This window comes from Anthonomus grandis, chromosome 2 (genome assembly GCF_022605725.1).
Source record: "Anthonomus grandis grandis chromosome 2, icAntGran1.3, whole genome shotgun sequence".
NCBI lineage: Eukaryota > Metazoa > Arthropoda > Insecta > Coleoptera > Curculionidae > Anthonomus > Anthonomus grandis.
Window position 1 is genome coordinate 46,723,726 of NC_065547.1, and position 23,852 is coordinate 46,747,577.

Below are 23,852 nucleotides of genomic sequence, written 5' to 3' on the forward strand. Positions count from 1 at the left end.
CCTGCACATGGTTTAAAAAATATCGAACCGAAATCTAGATGAGATTGTACCAAAGCAAAAAAGGCAGTCAAGAGGGTGTTTGGGTCTGCACCCCACCATACTCTACACAATGCTCTTAGGACGTTCAGTGACTTTTTTGCTTTATTTTTAGTTTTTAAGATGTGAGGTGGCCACTTTAGATTCTCTTGCAATACTATTCCCAAATATTTGACGTTTTGTTTAAAGGGGATAACTGAATTATTAATTTGTATGGGAGGTGGGGTGACACTTTTTCTCCCTCTAGTGAACCACATTGCTTCACACTTATTAATCGATAAGGATAGGTTGTTTTCCCGGAGATATAAATCTATGCGTTCCAGGGCAATGTTAATTTTATTAATCATTGTAGCTACGTTTTTGCCCTTGATTATTACTGTCAAGTCATCGGCATATCCTATTACAAATGCATCCCCCAGGTTTAAGTCAAAAATGTTTTTTATATAAATATTAAATAGGATGGTACTCAAAGGGGAGCTTTGTGGAAGACCCATAGTTGTCAGCACTGGACCCAAGAATGACCCATTATTGCTCCTACAATACAGAAGTCGGTGTGTAAAAAGCTTGTAGATTACATTACACATATGACTGGGCACTTCCATGTTTTGTAGAGTATTATACATTTTATAGATGTTTACATTATCATATGCTGCTTTTATGTCTAAAAAGACTGCTATAACTGATTCAGAGGAAAGAAATGTATCATTAATATAAGATGTGATAAATGCAATATTGTCATATATGCCCTTTCCCTTACGGAAACCTGTCTGTCTATTTGGCCGCCCCCCCCTGTATCGCTCATATTACTTTAACTGAAAGCAAGAATTTAAGACAAGCATGCACAAAATGAAAAAATTCTAGCCAAAAAGCAGATGATGTAAGCCAAAACAATAAAAAGCCAATACAACGTATAATAAGCTCAACTTACCGTTAAACAACGTACACACAAACAATAAGAGATTAGAGGAAAAGAGTTAAAAACACTGCCTCCAAAAATCAATGTAGCCTCTAACGCGAACGAAGCCCGAATTCCATAATTATTATTAGATTAAAGTCATAGACATACACCTAACCTTAAAACCACAAATAATAAACAAACGCAGAATAAACACTACACTTTGCAGATTCTGGCGCAGCAGCGCCAACTATGAAAGTCGCCAATTTTGGAACTTTGATACTGGTTGAAATCAATACGGGTTTGGAAACCAATATTAAGAAACATTTCCGTGCTGATTTCACGACCACGCGGTGTTGAAATAAACACGGAAACGTAAATACGCAACCGGGGATGCTTTATACCTTTTTAATATCACAAAGAGTGCTATAGCCATTCCTAAAATATGACAAAATTGAGAGACTATGACGTCAATATCATTTGACACCAATAAAGTATTTTTCTCTTAACGTGTCATAGTATCAAAAAAAAAATCCAATAAATTACAGGGCATCTAAATTTATGTGAAAAACTAATTCCAACATAATAATTTAACTAATTATAAAATAAAATTACTTCAGAAACACCTTGGTATCAAATAAATGGCTAAATATATTCAAATTACTTATTTGAATATGTTTAAATGCCTGGGCTTCCTTTGTTCTATAAACTGTAAATTGAAACGAAAAAACAATAAACAAAGCCAGCTACCTACTTGGTATTCCAATATTTTAAGGTTAATAACCATAGATACATGTTATTGTATTTTTCATAGTAATAAAACAAAACTAGATTTAAAAACATGGTCAACAACTAATTTGTTTTTTTTTTTTTAATCATTCGGGGGGCAACCGCCTGCCATTTTATAACAATTTCAATCCACTTCTAATGATAAAGCAGGATTCGCTTTTTAAACTGGTTAAGTGTGTTTTGATGCAAAAATTTTCCGTTAAAAGATCAGCAAAATGATATCATCATCATTAATTCCATTAATTAGTTGGGAAGATGTTTGTTGTAAAAAAATTGATAAACGTAAAAAAACAGTTGAGGTCATCATTTTTTTTTTTTTGAGAAAATAAATATTTTAAATTTTTTAGTTAACTTATGCCTTATGTGACAATGGTATAATTCAAATATATGCATAGTTAGAAGCATAAGTTATAAATATGTGCTCATTTGAACCACTCAAGTACGTCAGTATTATATGTGTGATGAAAGAAGTACATGAATATTATATGTGTGAAAATCAGTGGCTAAAATAATTCGAACTTACCAATATTTTCTGGAAAATGCGCCTGACAACTAACCCATTCGTTAATTATACTTTCATTGTGTTTTAACTTTTCCTCACTAATTTCATTATTGTCAAGTAAGATGTGTTTTAATTGCTTGGGAGTGGGTGGCTCTAGTAGGGAATTCACTGACTTTTTGCAAACCTAAAATAATATTTAAAATAGGAATTCGGTTATTTACCAAGAACATTTTCGTAACATAAAGGCATATTTATTTATTTATTTAAATATATCATGGAAAAGTACTTTATTGCAATCATTTATTATTTTCTGACATCTAGATGCGATACGTACTTAAGCATAAAATAATTATTCTAATGTAAAAGTAAAATGTTAATTTTTCTAAAGTGATAATTAAAATGATGTAGAAAAGCGATCACGGCTATTAGAAGATTTAAAAAAATGTTGTAAGTACAGGGTGTCCCAAATTCGAGGGTGACCATTGGAATCTCGGAAGCCGCAAGAGTTACAGGGTAGGCTAAATAGAGGCAAAGTTGCGCAATTTGGAGCTTAATAAAATGACGTTTAAAAAATTTTAAAATTCCGGATACTTCTGGAGATATCCAAAAAAATTATTTCTACCGACTTTATTTAAAGAGATATCGGAAAACTAAAAACATTTTTTCATTGCCACTTTTTATGCTCTAAAACATGACACAAAAAAAAATAATCTAAAAAATAATAATTTTTCGATCATCAACTTTATTTTTTCTTATGGGCGCCATATTGGATTTTCTCATTTTTAAAAAGTATTTTTAATTGCCTTTAAAATGAGGTGTTGCACTTGCATGTCCGATTGTATCCTTCTAGTACTTCCCATATTAAGAACTGCATGAGTGCAAGAGAGAAAGATATATCAATGGGATTTCTAAATAAATTGATTTTATATAAATTGAAGCTATAAAATACTTTTTATTTGATATAGTTTTTTTTAAACCAATTTAATGAAAATGTATCCTTTCCTAACCTAATATTTTGATTTTTTTAAAATTTATATTGTAGGCCATGACAAAATGACATTAGCCGGTTAAACTTTATAAAATGAAATGAATTTTGTAGGTTTTTTCAAGACGAACAACTTTTTCATTGACAATGCTGCGATAAATATTTTTTTTAAAAAGCGAAAACTGGCTTTTTGGGATAAAAAAAAATTTTGGGTACTTTGGCGCCATCTATTTTTTGTAATTTTTATCGCAGCAAGTGAACTCAACGAGAAACTTACAAATTTTTACAAAAATTTACTATTCTCGAGATAAATGAAATCCAAAAAACTTTTGAGTTTTTTCACAAAACCCGGTACGCGTCGAGGTCGTCACAAATTTCAAGTTAAGCTTTTTGAATGCTCTTTTAATGATATCCGCAAAAAAAAGTGTGTAGGTACTTTTTCGTCAAAACGGCCTTTTGTTTCGACAGATTTACTGTACTACTAGTGGAGATGATTTTATTTTAATGCAAGGTAACGTACATTACCTTACTACCCTATACTAGAAGTGACTTCAGATTATCTTGAAACCAAGGGAATTAACATTTTAAATTGGCCTGCTTGTTCACCGGACTTAAATCCCATTGGAAATTTGTGGGATCAGGTCAAAAGACGAGTAAGACCTCGTCAGCATAATCTTGGAAACAACCAACAACTTATCAAGCTGAAGAATGGGAAAATAAGCCCATGAGAATGTTGATTATTTAATTAGAAGCGTACATAACGTATTGAAGCCTGCATAAGAGCAAGAAGAGGCAACACAGGCTATTAGCATTTTTTTTTTTTAACTTGTTAAATTATTTTGATGTTTTTCTTTCAAACCCAGAAATATATTTTATTTGTTTTTTAAATTTGCTTATGCTTGTTTACATGGTATTTGTACTTTTTTCGTCATTAAATAAAGCAGTTTGTAAGCAACAAACGTCGTTTTATTAATATTTGTTAACAGTTGAATTTACTACAAAATTTGAGGTTATTCCATCTAAAGTTTCGTTGTGTGTATATGTCGACCAAATTTGAATTAAACGTGTTGAACAATGAAAACCGTCTTAAGTGAACAATGGAACAGTATTACAAAATGAGTGTCATCTTCAAAACTCACAACAAATCTCTTGAAATGAAAATAAGGCACTTAGATTTATGCACTATGCTAATGGCTTTTCTGTTTTATTGTATGGCACAGACGCCACCACTGAAATATTGGAAGCACTTGAGATGTGGGTATATAAGAGAATGCTCAGAATACAATGGACAGCTCTCAATATAAAGATAGAAGTGCTTAGAAGACTGAAAAAAGATTTAGAAATCATGTACACCATTAAAAAAAGAAAACTAAAATACTCCCTACTGCAAATCATAATACAAGCAAAGCAATGGGTAAAAGAGGAACAAGAAGAAAAAGAACATCACGGTTGCAGAACCTACGGACTTGGTTTGGAAAAAGCTGAGTAGAACTATTTCGAACTGTCAATTGCTAACATGATTACCAACATCCAAAAGAGGTAGGTATCTGAAAAAGAAGGAAAGCAATATCGTGCCACAAAATGTACCTAATTTTTTAAAAAGTTTTTTGCTACTATTAAATTCTAATGACATATCTTAAAAGTATCAGCTCATTCATCCTCAAGGACCACCAAAGGAAAAATTTGCTGGAAGATCACCATTTAGTAAGTTGAACTTTTATCTTAGGGTCTTCTGAATATCATTAATCTCAAGATATAGCTTAAGCATGTTTTACGCCATAGGTTCTTTACTTCAATTTACAAACAAAATTCTAATGGTCAGAAAATTTCGTGTCTTCATATGACGAATATCCTAAATACCCAGAAAACCCATAAAGTGACCGATGCAATCATTCTTTTTTCTCTGAAAATATTCTGCCGCACTAAAACTAATTTAATAATTCTCTTACCATTTTATAGCATCGAGCAAATACCCACGAAACAAACAACAACAAACCAATTAAAAAAAAAACCGGTAATAGCACCCGCGCAATATTGCAACTCTATTAAAATTCAAATCAATTGCAAATCTAAAGGAAAATCCCGCTACGAGCGCTGGTAAGAAAATGATCACGAGTCGGTCAAAAAATTTCGCTTTTATACACACCAGGAAGAAAATCCGTAAATTATTTATAATAGTGCGGCGCGAGCCTTGATTTTAATCAACTTGTGGTGTATGGTCAGTTCTGCTATGGCAGGACCATCGATGAGAAATTATGTGTGTGGATTCCGTTATGGTCTAGATAATAAGTTATAACTTGTATCATATATATTTGTATTTTTAAACTGGAACACATTCTTTATAGTATTGTGACTTTTTTGCTGAAATTCTTCATATAATAGGACACAATACAATCAGAGTCTTTAATTTAATATGTTTTCAAAATAAAAAATATAGCAAAACTACTTATTACTTACGATTAACTTCACTTACTAAAGTAATTCTATCAATGTAATTTATAAGGTCAGAAAATTCGCTACCTAAAAAATACCTTATTCAAACAGGAGTAAAAATTGTCATAACTGCCTCATCAATTTGGTCTTGAACGAGGTAGTAAATTGTAAATTGGCCCTGCAAATACTTAACTAAATCATGATCTGGATTGTGTGAAAGTGCATCAAAAACGCTGTTTTATTTTTTTGCTCTTTACCCTCTTGCATAATTTTGATTCTGAGGGACTTTCTTGTCAAGTTGTTAATTGGTGTTTTTGCAACATCTACTGTTTTAACACATTCCAGCACTTCAAAGAAAATTTAGCTGTTTCTCTATTTCAAGATATTTGAGACAGTATAAACTCGTAGGTAAGGACTGAGCCAGACGAAGAAATTTTATTTATTAATTCATTTACTAAATACCATGTTTTCCTACCAAATTTACATGTCTAATAGTTTTGTGTTAAATTCCTAAAGCCTTACATAATCATGGAATATGACGCTGTTCGAGAATTCCTTTAAGTGCGATAATGAGCTCATGTTCTTCGCGGATAAACATAAGCCTTGTCATGAGTTAGTTATTCCGTTACTAAGTTATGTGAATTCATCTTTAGTATCGTAACCTCGATAGTCGAGTATATATAACTACAAGTGTTAATTGGTGGGCAAAATATTGAATGGGTCTCCTCTTATCGTCGATAGATGGTATGTCAAAAAACAGCTGTTTTGTGTTAATATGACTAGCACTGGGATTCTAAAATCACGATTCGACACGATTACTCGATATGACTAATTCTGAATAACATTTTCAGTCGTGAGTGTCTCGCAGATTGCCTAGTTTTTAACGATTTGTCGACGATACGCTTGGGTATATCGTATACACCAGACGATATAGCTTCTTCCTTTTTTAATACGTGCATAATGTGACAGCATCCTTTTTTAAACGTATTTGTTTCATTTATTGTTTACCAATAGTCATACCAGGTTTTCATTAGTATATCAAGAAGCTTTCTTATACACAACAACTAATAGATTTAATGCGACAATATTTTCCACAACCTTCTGTTAATAATAGAGGCAGAGGAAGTAGAGTTATCATTGAATGGGCAGCTTTAGTATGTCAAAATTTTATGCTACAGATTATTACCAAAGGATAAGATTTTAAATTTGGAATTAGAGAAACTACTGCAAATCGTTGGATCCATAAAGTTACTGAAATTATTGACAATCACCTTGCTGACTGATTAATTTTTCAAATATAAGAGATGAGGGAAATTAATAAATTAATATTTATAGAGAGATCCAATTTCCCTGGTGTTATGGATCCTATTGATTGCACCCATGTTGCCATATTAAAACCAAAAGTGAATGAACACAACAAGTTTTTGTGATTTTCCATGAATTGAATTATTATTTTCCAATTACTGTTTATCAATAGAAAAGACAATTGACGTTTCCATCTGTCAAATATTAGGGAAAATAACAAATATATACCAAGAAACCTAAATCAAATCGAATTAAACGAGTTTAGCCGACGATTGAAATTTAGAATCGCCTTTCTCGTCACGACTGAGTAGCGATCGAATTCGAAGTCGTGATCGTATCGAGATCGAGTCGTGATTTTAGAATCCCAGTGCAGATTAGTAAATAATATTAAGCCGATTTTCAGCGATGAATTTGTCAGAACTGCGGTTATTCTTTTGGTTGACAACTTTGATAGGTAAGTGTGATGTATTGTTTCCCAGAAACAGTCGCTAAAATGAATTGGTTTTTAGGTTAAGTCGAATTTTTTGATTTTCCAGAGCCTTAGCCACTCTTTTCTTTTGAATGAAAATGCTTTTATTGCATCTAAAATAAATCATGTATAATGGTCATGTAAATTTGCATGGGTGAAGCCATAAACACCTATTGAAGGAATTAATTTTTAATGTTCTCTCCTTTAATTTAACTTTTTTTTGTAGCGTATTGCTACTTGTTCTTCTTAATAATTTAAAACTAATTGGTATTTTTTTATCTTAATTTATAAAGGGCGCATATCATATCGCAATTCTCAATCAATTTTTTACAATCTAAGAATAACCTTTTTCTGGACTGTATAACCCAAAGTTTAATCCAAAACCGGGTAATAATTGGTAAATACCAAACGCCAAACAGCTGATCCGTGATGTCACGTTTCCCCCTATTTTGGTTAAAACCAGAATGGCAAAAATGCATTGGTAAATACCAACTATAAGAACCATTCCACGCTGAAAATCGGCTTTATTGGCTTTATGACCCTGCAAGGAATCGTACGTTAACATCCAATGAAAAAGCGGAAAACCGCATCTAACCAATACGACCAATGTCTTACTGCAAATTGTTTTATATCAAATTTATCACAAACGGCTATAGAAGTGGTGCAAATTTTGAAAATTGTGTTTTTGGTGCAATTTATGGTAAGTATTTTTGATTTATTCACATCAATTTGGGAAGTAGTTTTTTATAACTGAACAAAAAATAAACCTAAAAGGAATTGTGTTTTTGTAACCTTTATTTTTTCCTAAATTCACTTTTATTAATATTTTCTTGCTATATATCGGTTGACAATTTGAAAACGAACAGCATTGAATATTGCCTCTACCAATGATGTTTAAAATTTAGGCGACAGGTCAATTTAGATATCAAAAGTGACGATTTTTGAGGCATTTGTAGTCGTGTTACTTTCAACTCCCTGATCTCCAATCCACCTAACCCTATAATTTTAAATAGAAACACCTTTTTTTTACCATTTTTGTGTTCCCTATAAAATTCTACATAAACTGCATTTAATTTTTTTTTCAAAATCCATACTTAACCTTATAAATGAGTGAAATGTGAAATGTATTTTATGTACCTACATTTAAATATCAATAAAATTACATTTAAATATGAATTAAAAATCACACCAGTATATACAGTGCGAACGTAAAAGTTGGAATAGATTCATTTAAAATTCAGGGGTATGTTAAAAAAAAAAACGCTCGGACATGTCGATTTTTATTTTTAACTGCGGGTTTTCTTACTATAATTTTATGTATACAGGGTGGCCCAAAAATAAGTTACGGTCATCAACGTAATTTTTTTAAATGTAAACACCTATTTTTTATTTTAGATTTAGGTTCTACATCAAATTCTAAGTACATTTCATGTACCATGTCCTATACCTAAACTCGACCGTTGACGACTGAACACAATAAAAGGCTATTTTTGGAAGAGTTATTTATATCAAGCAAGAATACATAAAAATATTTTAATTAATTTATTAAGTGTTGAAAATGGCTGCCACGAACCTCTTGGCAATATCCCAGTCGATGCTGAAATTCTTGTAAAACGTTATCGATAACAGAAGGTTCTATCAATCTTATTTCTTCCGTTATTCTAATTTTTAATTCTTCAATGTTGTTTGGCCGATTAACATAAACTTTAGACTTAAGATACCCCCACAAAAAAAAATCTAAAGGAGTCAGATCCGACGATCTGGCCGGCCATTCAATTGCACCCCTCCGACCAATCCAACGTCCAGGGAAAACGGTATCCAGGTACTGGCGCACGGGACGAGTGTAATGGGCTGGAGCTCCATCTAGCTGATACCATAAGGAATTATCTAATATATCCGGGTCTTCTGGATCGGGGTATAAAGTGGCAAGGCATGGAACCAAGTCATTTTCTAAAAACTCTAAATACCTCTCACCATTCAAGTATCCTTCAAAGAAAAAGGGCCCTATAACCCTGTTTTCAATCACCCCCGCCCAAACATTTACTTTTTGAGGGACTTGGCTGTGGCACTCCATCATCCAGTGCGGATTTTCAGTAGCCCAATATCGGCAGTTTTGCCGGTTTACACTACCATGAAGACAAAACGTTGCCTCATCAGAAAATACAATTTTTTTTTTAAATTGTGGATTAGCATGGCACAAGTCCATAAGTCTCTCACAAAATTCTAAACGCCTATCTGGGTCATCTTCATTTATTTCATGAACCAATTGAACTTTGTAAGGGTGCCATTTATTTATACCTAAATACTTAACGACGGATGTCTGGGATATCTGATTTTCTAACGCAATATTGCGAGTCGTTTTATGGCAATCTTCTTCAACTGTCAGCAAAACATTTAGTTGCTTCTCTTCTGATATACTTGACTGACCTTTCGTATAATTATCCCTGACATGACCCAAATCCCGATATTTCTGTTCTATTTTACTGACAGTACTTTGAGATATACGTGGCCTATCAGGATACTTGGCATGATAAATTTCACAGACTTCCATCTGAGTGCGCATCCTGTTTCCATAACCAATCATCATCAAAATCTCTATTCGCTCTCGCTCACTAAGACGTACCATTTTTTGAAATTTTAATTTTTTCTTTTGATAAACTTACCACAAGCAAAACTTTGCTTAGGCATCTAAATCAAACTAAATTTACTCAAAATTATTTGATGTCAACAAATTGTGACAAGTTAACAATCAAAAACACCAACCACAAATGTAAATAACCAAACAATAACTGATAGGTTGCTTGATATAAATAACTCTTCCAAAAATAGCCTTTTATTGTGTTCAGTCGTCAACGGTCGAGTTTAGGTATAGGACATGGTACATGAAATGTACTTAGAATTTGATGTAGAACCTAAATCTAAAATAAAAAATAGGTGTTTACATTTAAAAAAATTACGTTGATGACCGTAACTTATTTTTGGGCCACCCTGTATACATAAAATTATAGTCAGAAAACCCGCAGTTAAAAATAAAAATCGATGTCCGAGCGTTTTTTTTTAACATACCCCTGAATTTTAAATGAATTTATTCCAACCTTTACGTTCGCACTGTATATTGCAACATCGCAAATCACAAGACAGATAACACCTTTTATCAGCTGATCAATTTGTGACAAATAATTAGTTTTGCATGTTTTGTTTCTTGATCATTACACTGTTGTCTTCTTAAAAAAGTATATTTTAAATTTTAGGTACCGTTGATTGAATATTGGAATATTATAATATTCAATTAACGGTATTACTGTAAATAGTAAATGATGTTTACAATAAGATCCGGAATTAAAAAAAAAATCAGTAGTTTGATATTATTTTAACAAATTCGATGCAAAACAACCCGTTCGTAACTGTGTAAGAAAGTTTTAAAATATTTTTAGAATTATTTTGCCAAATAAAATATGTTTCTTTCAATATAAAAAAAAGACTTTAAAAGATATAATGATTTCATATTTACCTACTTTTAGGTATATTACAATCTTAAATTGTATCTGAAAGTCGCATACTTTTGTCCTACACCCTACAGTAATTAATAACAAAAAGCAATACGAGTATTATGTTTATTATTATTAAACATTAAATATTTTATAGAAAATGAAATATATAAAATCTATTACGATTAATCATTAAAAATATTGAAATGAAAAGAAATGGCAACACTGTTGAAAACCTCGCTTCCGCCCTTTTAGTCCACACTCCCATGACAAAGCTCAAATGGCCAATGAGAAAGCCCGAAAAGAAAACTCAAATGCTGACTACCGACTTGTGCGTGATTGCGAAGTATAATGATTATATTTCATCATCTTTTAATTTTTCCATCGCTCCTTCAAAATAATCGAATAATTTTTCCATAATCGGATGCTACCGATTATTTTCATAATCGAATTATAAATGATTTTTAATCTGAATCATCCCATCACTACTAGAAACCTTACCTTTACTGCTTTATGAATTGTTCATAATGGGCTCCATTCTTCTCGAAGCACAAGTACAGCTGTTCTCGTACGTTTTGAAGAGTTTCAGGTGAAATACTTCTACACTCCTGTACAATTCTTTGTTATAATTGTTGAATTGAATCTGGTTGAGTTTTTATTGTAACAGGTTTCAAGTGACCCCATAAGAAAAAATCCAGTAGTGTCAGATCTGGTGGCCTAGGTGGCCATTCTATGGGTCCTCTCCTACCACTTTCTTACTAGGCGTACATAAAGCAGAGGCGCTCCTGTTGTAAGTGTAGCAAATGTTCATCTAGGGCAAGATTTCCATTGGCGTTCCTTTAAATTTACACCTCATGAATTATATGAGGTGTTTAACATTTCTGCATAAATTTCACCATTTAGAGTTCCCGCCCGAACATTATATTTTTGAGGCTAATGCGTATGTCTCTCTCTAATAATGTGCGGATTGAAGTCGCTCCAATAACGACAGGTTTGTTTGTTGACTTTGCCATTTAAGTAATAAGTGCATTCGTCACTGAAACATATATTCTTTATTAACGGAGGCTGAATAATAATCTTGTCCGTCATAATTTCGCAAAATTCAGTGCATTGGTATGATTCATCATCCCCTAATTCTTGAGTAATTACGAGTTTGTATGGATCAAATTTGTGAAGCTTCAATACTTCAATGTTTCAATACTCAGTTTGATCTGCAACTTTACGAACTGACGTAGTGGGAGTCATGTTGCAACTTCACTAAGAACTTCAATCTGAGCGGCCTCATTGAGCAGTCTGGCTCATTCCTTTTATTTTTGCCAACAGATCCTGTTTCTCCAAATTGAGCTAGTAACTTACCACGGATGTACTTGTGTCCAACATTTTTTTCACGATTTTTGCTGCCATTCTTGCAACGATTTTGAGCTTCATAAATGAAAATCATTTCTACGCGTTCAGCAATAGTGTAACCATTTTAAGAATGACACTAATAATTGAAAACATTTTAAATTTTTATGAAATTGATTTTTACAGATTTTTTCCCTGACTCTGGAAGAACATGAAATAAAAAATGAACACTTATCATTTGATAGCAGACATAAACAAAACGAGAATCTTGTTTTATCGAAAACGGTAAAACATTACATTGTTTTATGTTTCTCTAACCGATATCGAAGACGAAATGTCGAGAATTTGGAAAGTATAGTATTGGTAGGTATAAACATTTAAAACGAACGGCGATGAATGCATTCCGTTTTAAAATTAGATATATTACATTTCACTCATTCTTGTGAAGTTAGGTGACGATTTTGAATAAAATAAATAAATGCAAAAAATGTAGAATTTTATAAGGAACCCAAGTGGTAAACGAAATAGGGGTTGCCATTTAAAATTTTAGGGGTTGGTGCACTTTGGACAACTATATATTAAGGAATATACTAAGTATTTTTTTTTTACAGACCACGGATAGCAGTAGCAAGAAAATAGTCGGAATGGATTAGGAAAGCGAAAAAGAAAATATGAGCTTTTCTTCTGAAGTTTTGTTTAGTGGGCCATCAAAATTAGCTGTTGAAAGACTACCAGATGTGTCTCGAAGATGTTAAGAAGAAGAAGAAGAAGCTTCTTTTCAAAATTCCGGTTCAGAGAGTATTGGCGTTCAGAAGAAGAGTGCTGTACAAGATATAGAAGAACCCGAAGCAGTAGAAATAGCCGAAGAAATAGAAGAAGTAGAGGGATACAGTGACGGAAAAAAATATAAGAAAAATTAAAGGACAGGGTGATTCTTTAAATTGGAAACGACAAAAGAATGCGAATAGATCAAGAATACAAAGGGTTCAAAAAAAAACTTTTGCACAATAACATAACTTGCCGAGGAACAAACGGGAGTTATTATTAACCACCTATAGAGGCCATTTTGCAACTTCAATAAATCACTTCAGCAAATTTTTTAATTTTTAATGAACCTGATCGAGAATCAATTTTCTGAAGCTTTTGGAACCTTAATTCACGGAAGACCAAAAAGGTGTTTGTGTCTACACTAGTATCATACTCAGAACTACCAAACAGACGTACCAAAAATACAGAAGGGGACTGTCGCAAAAAAAATCTTTAAATATTATCTTGATTAAATATTTAAAATAATAGATAAAGAAATTAAATTAGGCATTGGCTAAAAAACCGTTAGAGAGTGGATACTTCATGATCGTAATATCAAATGAGGACAAAAGTTCAGGAAGTGATTGCCAAAGATTTGTGCGTGAGTTACTAGAAAACTTACCAGAAATAGACTTTGCAGATCTTCAAGTAGAAAGCTGTACTTAGAACCTATATGGAATAGTTACAGGGATTTATTGTGCAGAATTTAAAGCGTTTTGTGAGAAATTATGTGGAAGGAAAATAAAAGCATGTTCTTGGCAAACATTTTTGAAATCATTCCGATCAATGAATCTTGATATTTTTTCCCCTAAAAAAGATCAAGTACAATTCATGTATAATGCATAAACATGAACACCTAACAGATTCTCTTTATGAGTCTCACATTGAGACAAAAAATCAACCAACTTATCCGATAATGGAAGGATCTGCGTTTGCACTGTAGACTGTTAAGAGTGTGTACTGGAACTTTCCCAAGCAGTCCAATTACCAGCTTAAAATGTATAAAAGGAATCACACCTCTCGACATCAGACATAGACAACTACTTTTAAAATACTAAAGTCACAAAGTTGTGAAACAAATTTAAATAGCAGTATACTTACAGCAGAACAACATGCTATTCAAGAAGCAATTACGTTCATAAGAATATCATCTTTTAGTAAATTCTTAATTGCTCAGACTCTTTCGGCTCAGTACATGCTCTAAGAAAGTATAGTTGTGAACACCCAGCATTCATAAATATTCAAAATGACATAATCGAATACAATAGAAACGCTAAAAATATTAGTTTGATTTGGATTCCCTAGTCACATAGGTATGAAACAGCTGATAACATGACTAAAAATGCAACTAGGATTTGCTCTGGACTATCAAATACCTTTTACTACAGAGATCTATTCCTGCAAATAAATAACAAAACATAGAAATTAACTGAACTCAAACTAAAGTTGGACTAAACCGACAATAAACTCTTCAAAATACAATCTGCGCCTTAGTTACATGTAAATTTAAATAGAAAAAATCAAACAATAATTTTTATATTTCTGATAGGCACATGAATATATTTTAAAGAAAGAAAATTAACAAAATGCCCCTTTTGCAACGACTCTAATCTCATCATAATACACAATTTACCAATCACCACTAACCTAAAACGTATACGAGAACCAAACGAAGAAAATATAAAGAATATAATAAAATTTTTAAAGGAAGTAAATCTATATAATAAAATATGAAAATGATATAAGCATAGGAAAAATTCGTACAGGGCGCTAAATGGGCCCAGATGCTGATGCGCGTTTACAAAACTTAAGTCCTTTCTCACTCTCTCTCTCTCGTTTTAAAAAGGGAGATACATCAGTTACTTATTTCATTACCAAGTCATATGAATTCACGTTTAGTATCGTACGCACGATACTCGATTATGTGTAATCACAAGTGTCAATTATTATGAGAGATTAGGCGGAATTCACGTGTGTTATGTTTATTACAAATTATGTTAAAAAATTAAAATGTGTTCAGTTATTAAAGTGTCTTAGTTAATTACTATTGTTTTACTAACTAAAAGACTAAAGTACGACATGACTTAGTAAACGTGATCAATTGTTTCACATAAGTGCTTGAATTTAGGAAAGTTTTATTTACAGAAACATGGCATAATTTGCGTACCTTATTTATTTTTTTGGATTTTATGGAGAATTTAGATTGTACTGCTTCATGATCAGAGAAACCAAAATTAAAAGTGTACCGAAGGAATCGAAAATAGACTGAAAAGAATCTTAAGCAGCACACACACTGGGGTCGACACATAATATAATGTATTTTTTTAAAGGCATGTATTTAACACGCTCAGTAATTTTGGACAGAATTGATGTACATTAGCATCAGATGTTATCTCTATGGTCATAATATTTATGGTAGACAATGGAAAATTCAATTTTTTTTTTGATAATAAGTTATCAAATATCGTTATAACCCTATAGAAGTCATTGTTAGTACACAGCATCATAGTACCTTTATGAGATCAATTACTTCTATTAATTTAACAAACAGAAAATTACCCTTTTTAGATCTTCTTTTATACCGAAATAATAACAGTATTTCTTTTGAAGTATATCGCAAACCTTCTGCAACAGATAATATAATCCAATTTAATTCCAATTCCCCTTATCAACACAAATATGCAGCCTTTAATTCAATGTTCTACCGTTTATTTAAATTACCTCTGTCCAAAGACGCTTTTCAAAAAGAACATAATATTATAAAAATAATTGCTGTAAACAATAATTTCTCACTTCACAGCTTGAACAAATTATATTACAAATTCTATAATAAATATAAACTGTCCTACCACATCGTCCACCCACCGAACAACATCACCAACAATAATAATTTTAGATGCCTTAGTTATTTCGGCGGCATTTCTCAACAACTTGCAAAATTTTTTAAGCCTTTCCATAGCTTTCAAAACGACTAACTCGCTAAGAAAGAACCTAGTAAAGACGTTGGATAAAAGTGATCCTCTATCTAAATCGGGTGTATATTGTCTTAATTGTAAGGATTGCCCTGCCGTTTATGTAGGACAATCAGGAAGGAGAGTATCCACAAGGGTACAGGAACACCTAAGCCTCGTTAATAAGTTCAGGGACACCAACACCACAGAAACTAAGTCAGCATTTGCTAACCATTTATTATCAACGGGTCATAGTTTTTCCGTCCCTGAAAATGTTTCCATTGTTCACGAGTGCCCTAAGAGTAGAAAGTTGGATCTCTTGGAGAAAATGGAAATCACTAAAGCCAAAAAGAGTCCAAATTTGACATGCGTTAATGATGTTTTCACCTTTGAGCCAGGACTTATCTTTAATAATCTTATCTAACCTCTTGTTTCTGCTCACGATACGCATATATACCTTTGACTCCAATATTTGTAGGCAGGGCTGGCCGATTGGTTAACGGTCTGATGTTTCACCAAGATCGACTTTAGAGCGTGGGTTCAAATCCTACACCTGTCACGTTTTTCTCTTTTTTCTATTTTTTGTTGAATTTTTGTGCCGTGTTATTGTTTTTTATTACAAAATATGTGGGTATTCTCATATTTAAATTATATTTGTCAGTACTTAGCAGGTCACCTAGCTATAAGGTAATTTTATCTAATTTTTAATATTTGATTTTGTTTTAGTGTAAGGTTTTATTGTAGTTACGTGTGTTTTTCTGTTTATTATAGGTCTGATGATGCTTCATTAGCGAAACATGTCACCTGAATAATTAAAAAGACATTTTGAGACTGAGACTTGGAGTTTTCATTTTTTTTTTTTTTTTTTTTTTTTCTACTTCTATTAAGTCTAGTTAGTATAGTATAATTTTAAACAAACACCGGCTTATTTACATTTAACTAATGTGACTTCTGGAAAATTTAATTCACTTTTTATATCTTAACGACGATGAGGTCGCAGTAAATAAACAAATAATTTTTTTAACTGCGTAGATTCATAAAAAGAAAAGTTATTATGTTTATGTCCAATTTAAGAAAAAAATAATTGTATTAAAATTTATTAGTCATTTAGAGTAATAATTATTAACAAAAATAAATAAAATCATCCCACTGAGAGTCTTATTTTAATAAAAACGTATCAAAACCAAGGATACGTGCCTTATGAATATTTTATTTCGAGTATTTCCTTGTCGAGTTTTTGGTCATTTTACCAAGTTATGGGCGTGCTAGTTTGAATCACAATATTGTAATGGATTTTTTCCCGAAGCACATTAAGGTGTCTGAATAATTTATTACCCTTTTCTTAGTAATTTAGATATTTTCGAAGTAAATATTATGCCAAATAAAAGAGTAAAAGTTAATTGAAATTTCATCCGATTTTCTTTTGTAATTTTTTTATGTATATTGCAAATTAATGAATCCAGGATCGTATAGAGTATATTTAGGCATCATACGATTTAATATCTATTAAAAAGAGTTTTTTTATTGAATGGTCCTAAGGAAACCAATAAGCATAAATACATGTAATCTTTCTTTAAGCCTTCCTAACCTGAAAATATCCTAATAAAGCTCTCTTTTCGTAATTATTAATTGTTAAGAACTTTACTGTTATCTTTTAGATTGTTATTTCAGATTTATCTCAAAATAATTATTTTCCAATAAGGTTTGAAAATTAATTTGCTTCATTCTCGTAAAATAAGTGAGCAATAGTATATAGCGAGGGCAAAATTCGATCTGATCATTAAATGAATTCACGTGTTATTATTTTTATCACTTCTATAGATATCTTTAGATATTCAAGAACATTTTTGTTTTATTGTTTTCTTGAATAATTTAATGGCAACATTATATATTTGCAAAAGGATCGAGGTACTCCTCAAGTATCATATAATATCATATAATAAACGTTAAATATATATTTATTCAAAGATTTGTTAGTAAATTTTTGGTTTTGCTATTTTTATCAACCGTATATGGCCAAGTAATATTTATTAGACTGTAGAATATACGTATATTTCGGCATTTAAAAAATTGATACAGGACTTACATATTTAGTTTTTAAACTCGAGTACTATACCTCAATAATTGATAAAATTCTTCTGAAAAATTAAATTTAAAATGAGTAATTAAAATAAATTTTCTTGTTGAATTAGACGTACTCTGTACATTTTATTACAAACATATTTTTAAGGATGGTTTGTAACTCTTAGATCAGTGATTTAACTATTAGATAAATAAATTAGTTAGTTTTTCTCAATAAAATAAATATGAATTTAAATACAATTAAATATGAATAAAAAAATTAATTGGTACACAAAACGTAGAAATCAAAGTTGGCCTATGGTTATAAAATTTGGTATTCGGGCATAATTTTGCATTCTAAACAACTTTTTCTTATAAACTTTTTTTATATCTTTCCTAGAAACACTACTTTACCTACTCATTAAAAAATGCTTGTATCAAGGCACACAGTAAAAAAAGCAGTTGAGTGAACCCGGAAATCTATGTGAGTTAAAATATTTTTGAGTTATTGAGAAAAAATCAATGCATTTTGAGTATATTTCACTAAAAAATGATAAAAACTACTCTTTTTTGATAATGCGTATTCAAAATTGTGTAATTGTACAAAATATTGAGTTAAACAAAATAAAACTATATCAAGAAAAAAAAAAACTATAATCAAGTTTGTGTTTCAAAGACTCAAAACAGTGATAATTTTTCTCTAATTTTTTCGTCGGCGTCTATTTGGCGTCTTATTTGAATAGTTTTGCTGTATCTCTAAAAATAAAGTGGTGGGGGGTGTTCAAAAGTTGGCTTAAAACACACCCTATATACTAAAAGCGCCTTAGCCGATTTTATCAAACTTGGGCTAGTTGAAAAGAGCTATTATTAAGCTACGAATATTATTATATTTCATGTTTTTTTTTAGTTTTACATCTCGCCGCTAGAGGGCTTTTTTCGGCTTTCTGACACAAATGACTAATTTTCTCAAAAAACTTAAATGCAATGGTATAAATTTTTTTATACAAAAAAATAGCTTAATGACGCCTTAATATGCTTGCGAAAACCGCATCTTAATATCTTCATCCTAACCTAAAATTTAGGCCAAAGAAAATTTTATATGGAAATCCCTTAATATTTATAAAAACTACAAAATAATTTATTTCGAATTTCTTTTATAATGTAAGTTGTGGCCCTATAAAGGACCGATTTTAAAAAGAAAGAGTTTTAATGTCCCCGTAAATGCTCGAAATGCTGACCATCACGCTCTATGCATTGCTGAAGCCTCTCATGGGTAGATAGAACTGCAGCTTCAATTTCGGCTCTCGGTATGGTATGTATTGCATTACGAATGCGGTTTTTCATATCTTCTCTAGTCGTAGGCTGAGTCTGAAATACAATGTCCTTTAACCGCCCCCATAAATAGAAATCAAGACAGGTTAAGTCTGGGGATCGCGGAGGCCATGGAAACAGGCTTCCTCTTCCAATCCACCGCTGTTGAAAAATGTTATTAATATGCTCTGGCACATTCCTAGCAAAATGTGCTGGACAACCATCCAACTGCAAAAAGAAATTTTGCCGGACTTCCAGTGGCACATCTTCCAGCAACAACGGTAATTGATTTACCAAAAAGTCGAAAAAAGCATTGCCATTTAGAGATTGCTCAAAAAAATATGGTCCAATAATGTTGCCTCCAAGTATACCACACCACACATTTAAACTCCAGCGCCCTTGGTGCTGAACTTCACACAACCAATGCGGATTTTCTGCAGACCAATAATGCATGTTATGCAGGTTGACTCTACCGTCACTATTAAATGTGGCTTCATCGGTCCAAAGAATTTTAAATAAAAAATCTCTGTCCTCGCGTATCATGCCTAATATCCAATGGCAATAGTCCAACCTACGGTCAAAGTCTGCTTCTTCCAATGCCTGATGTAAATTAACATGATATGGGTGCATTCTATAAATATATTAAAAAAAAAGCTGAACTTAAATAAATCCATATATGGCGATGGCTATTAGAATTTACCTATTGTCCTTCAAAATATTTTGAATCGTTGTTCTTGATATGCCTAATTCAAGGGATAATGCTCTTGTGCTAACATGAGGATTTCCTTCAATATATCCCAGTACGCTGTTAATATTGTCCACATTTCTTCTAATTCTTGGCCGTTGAAACCTAGGCCGAAAACTACCATTGGCTCGTAAGTTCGCCACTAATCGGGGAAAAAATGTAACATCGCAAGGACTTCGATTTGGATATTGAGCAGCATAAACTCTTTTTGCTACTGCAGCATTTTGAAGACATTCAAAATAAACCGCAAGCATATCAACAGCTTCATCGTTCGTAAAACGCATTTTGCAAAAACAAAAAATGCTCAAGTAACGTAAAACTTTTGACAACTTACTATTGACAATTTGAGGAATGTTTATAATTTGAGTAGACATTTGTTTTGTTGCATTCCATGGCCTGCTTTCTAATAATTATTTTTTTCGTATTATATCCATAGTGAATATATAACATAAAATAGGTCTGATTTTTGATATAAGCATTATTAATACTTACCTTTTAGTGATATTAGGTAATATTTTCAAAAATGGTAAATTTTGTTTTCAAAAGTAGTGAATTTTAAAAAATTCCAAAATAATTAGTATAAAAAAATTAAAATTTAAGGGTATAAAATATTCTTTGGCCTATATTTTAGGTTAGAAACAAGATATCGAGTTGCGGTTTTCACAAGATCATTTATACATCATTCAGCTATTTTTCTATGAAAAAAAAATCATATCAACGCATTTAAGTTTTTTGAGAAAATTAGTCATTTGTGTCAGAAAGCCGAGAAAAGCCCTCTAGCGGCGAGATGTAAAACTAAAAAAACATGAAATATAATAATATTCGTAGCTTAATAATAGCTCTTTTCAACTAGCCCAAGTTTGATAAAATCGGCTAAGGCGTTTTTAGTATACAGGGTGTGTTTTAAGCCAACTTTTGAACACCCCCCACCACTTTATTTTTAAAGATACAGCAAAACTATTCAAATAAAAAAGGTTCGGATTGGTCTCTACTTTAATATTCAGCTATTTTTTTGTTAGGTTAATTCGGCAAAATTTACAGAAACATCAGTTTTCTAGATTCAAGATTGCAGTTGCGTCCCCTAGCGGCCATTTTAGAAATTTGAAAATATTTTCCAGGTCATTCTCTTGGCCATTTTAGTAATAATTTTTTTTATCGCAAGCTTCTACGATGAATAGTTTCCCAGATACAGTACCTCACATTCTTATTTGGGCACCCTGTACAATAATACCCTATGTTGTGCTGGTCAAGTGTGTAAACAGGTATGTATATGTGCACCTACCTATATTAACTTGTTTAAATAGTTAAGAACTATTAAAGGGTACCTAAATAAATTAAATATGAATAATACCGACGATAAACCGACTACTTTTATGTAGGTATGATGGTGGAAGCACATAAAGAGGAAAACCTTTTATTTAAATTGGAGTATATGGGACGAAAAGTTTGGTGCCGATGTTCCCGAAGAGAGCTTAACTACTCCCATATCATCAATGCAGGTTAGTTATTTGTAGTATTTTTATTGTTTTGTTATTAGTAGTAATTAGATAGGTATAGGTAAAATAAAACCTATACCTTCCTAATTACTATTATAATAACTAAGTGCCTAATAAGTATAAAGAAAGGGGTCACAAAATGGCGATGCCGTGTTCGTCTTAATCATATTAATTCTTTTAGCTCAAAACTTTTACTATATTTACAGGTATTTCATACATTTTGCGTTAATTTAAATCAAAATTTGTGTTATTTAAAACAAAATAGAAAATAAATAATATATAATTCTTTTAAATTATTTATTATTTAATTATAATATTCTTCTAAATTATTAATTATTAGTAAATATTTCTCGGGAATAAAAGCTATCATTATTGACTCGTGGTATAATCTACTATTAAAGTAGCTTTTAACCATTATACATCGAAACAATTGGGATTTAGGGAATAAATAATTACTTTTTTTCAATTTTTAATTTTCAAATATTAACTCGTAATATAACAAAGTGGAAAATCAAATAAAATTTTTAATTTTTGCAACTGTAATCTATTCATTGCGTTATTAATGGCCAATTGCACCGTAAAAATAACAGTTGCTTAAAATTTAAACCACTGTTATGTTGCATTATGTCAATGGAAAATAAACCTGGTTTAAACTGCAGTTCCGTTGGTAAATGCTGATAAAAATTCTAAATATAAAGCAACATCAAAAAAATACCTTGAAAAATACAATACCTAAGTATAGATAAATTTTTAGGAAAAACAAAATTTGGTATTAGTGATAATGATGTTACTGGCTTAAATTTATATGACAAGGATGGTGTACAACTGGATTAAGACTTTATTAGTATTTTTTTTGATATAAACAAAGAAGAAAAAGTCTTAGTATTAAAAGGGACTGACCCGAGAACCGACCTAACCTTAACTGAAAATCAGTTAAGCGACAAGAGTAAAGGCTCTGTTACATGCATCCGCCATCCGTCGCCACGTCGAAAAATCACGCCTCCTGTTGGTTCAAAATAATACCGTGACAAAACACATTCGTCTTGTTTTAAACTTTTCCGATAACGGAGAATCTTAAAATCGATTTAACTTTTATCCGTTGTCGTTCCATTTTTAACCCTACTTTTCACTGTTTACTTTTTCGGTTCAGGTGTTCTGTGGGATTCTTACTTACTATTAGTCCCCTTGTATCAGGTGTTGTGTTTTAAAATGCAAACTTCTAGACAAGAATACATTCGCAAAGTGAATACAGTTCTTCTTTTATCGTTAATCCTTATTAGAAGAAAACGCCGGGCCAAGCAGCAAAGAAAAAGGCGATTTTGGGTCAGGGACATCTTTAAAAATAGGAAAGTGCAAGGAGACTATTGGAATTTGTTGGAAGAAATGAAATTAACAGATAATGAAAAATATATGAACTATCTTAGGATGACAAATGATACATTTCGTCTACTGTTAGGAATGATCGAACACAAATTACAAAAGCACTATTGTGTTGGAGAACCAATATCACCTGGCGAGCGACTTGCAGTTACTTTAAGGTGACAAATTCAGTTAGTCAACAGTCATGTATTTTTTTCTTTTGATAGCTGGCATAAATAGCGGTATCACCTATATTTAAGTTTTATAAATAAAGATGACATGCTCAATGCTGGTTCCATTGATGAAAAAAAACATGGATAACCTTATTACTTTACAAAGTTCATTTGCAACTCATACTTTTAGGTATCTTGCTACTGGAGACAGTATGACATCAATTTCATTTTCCTTTCGGATTGCTCATTATTTCACAAATTATAAGGGAAACATGTGATGCTATTTGGGAATATTTGCACGAAAAAGTGTTACCAAAACCAGATGAAGATACTTGGAGAAATATTGCAGAAGGCTTTAGCGAAAAATGGCAATTACCACATTGTGTGGGCGCCATAGACGGGAAACATGTTATAATTCAAGTATGTTTTCAGTGTAACATTAATTTGAAATTTGCTCATATAAATCAGTACAGTATATTAAAAAACAGGCACAGCATTTTACAGTCATACTGATCATACACTTTTAATTCACAAAGATGGATTTCCTTTCTTTCAATCTTGTATGTATAGTCCAGTGCAACGATATATTAGAATTGTCATCCGTCAAAACACCAGCATTTTACTTGTCAAACAATGTAAATAGCAGGTGGATGACATTGTTTGGCAGGTGGAATGCTGGTGTTTTGACGGCTGACCATTATGA

At 31.7% G+C, this 23,852-nt stretch overlaps 1 protein-coding gene across 2 annotated transcripts in view; it reads right to left on the reverse strand.

The window, feature by feature from the left end:
* Positions 1 to 23,852, reverse strand: part of LOC126746785 (clavesin-2-like) — a 77,942-nt gene that overhangs the window by 26,555 nt on the left and 27,535 nt on the right. The window contains exons 1-2 of one of the 2 annotated variants that reach the window (XM_050455189.1): positions 5,157 to 5,323; positions 2,244 to 2,406 (exon numbers count right to left, since the gene is read on the reverse strand). In XM_050455189.1, the coding sequence (XP_050311146.1) occupies positions 2,244 to 2,406; positions 5,157 to 5,159 (166 nt within the window). In that variant the 5' untranslated portion in view covers positions 5,160 to 5,323. Of the gene's footprint in view, positions 1 to 2,243; positions 2,407 to 5,156; positions 5,324 to 23,852 lie in introns of those variants that run through there. The other variant, XM_050455182.1, reaches the window with a different exon arrangement.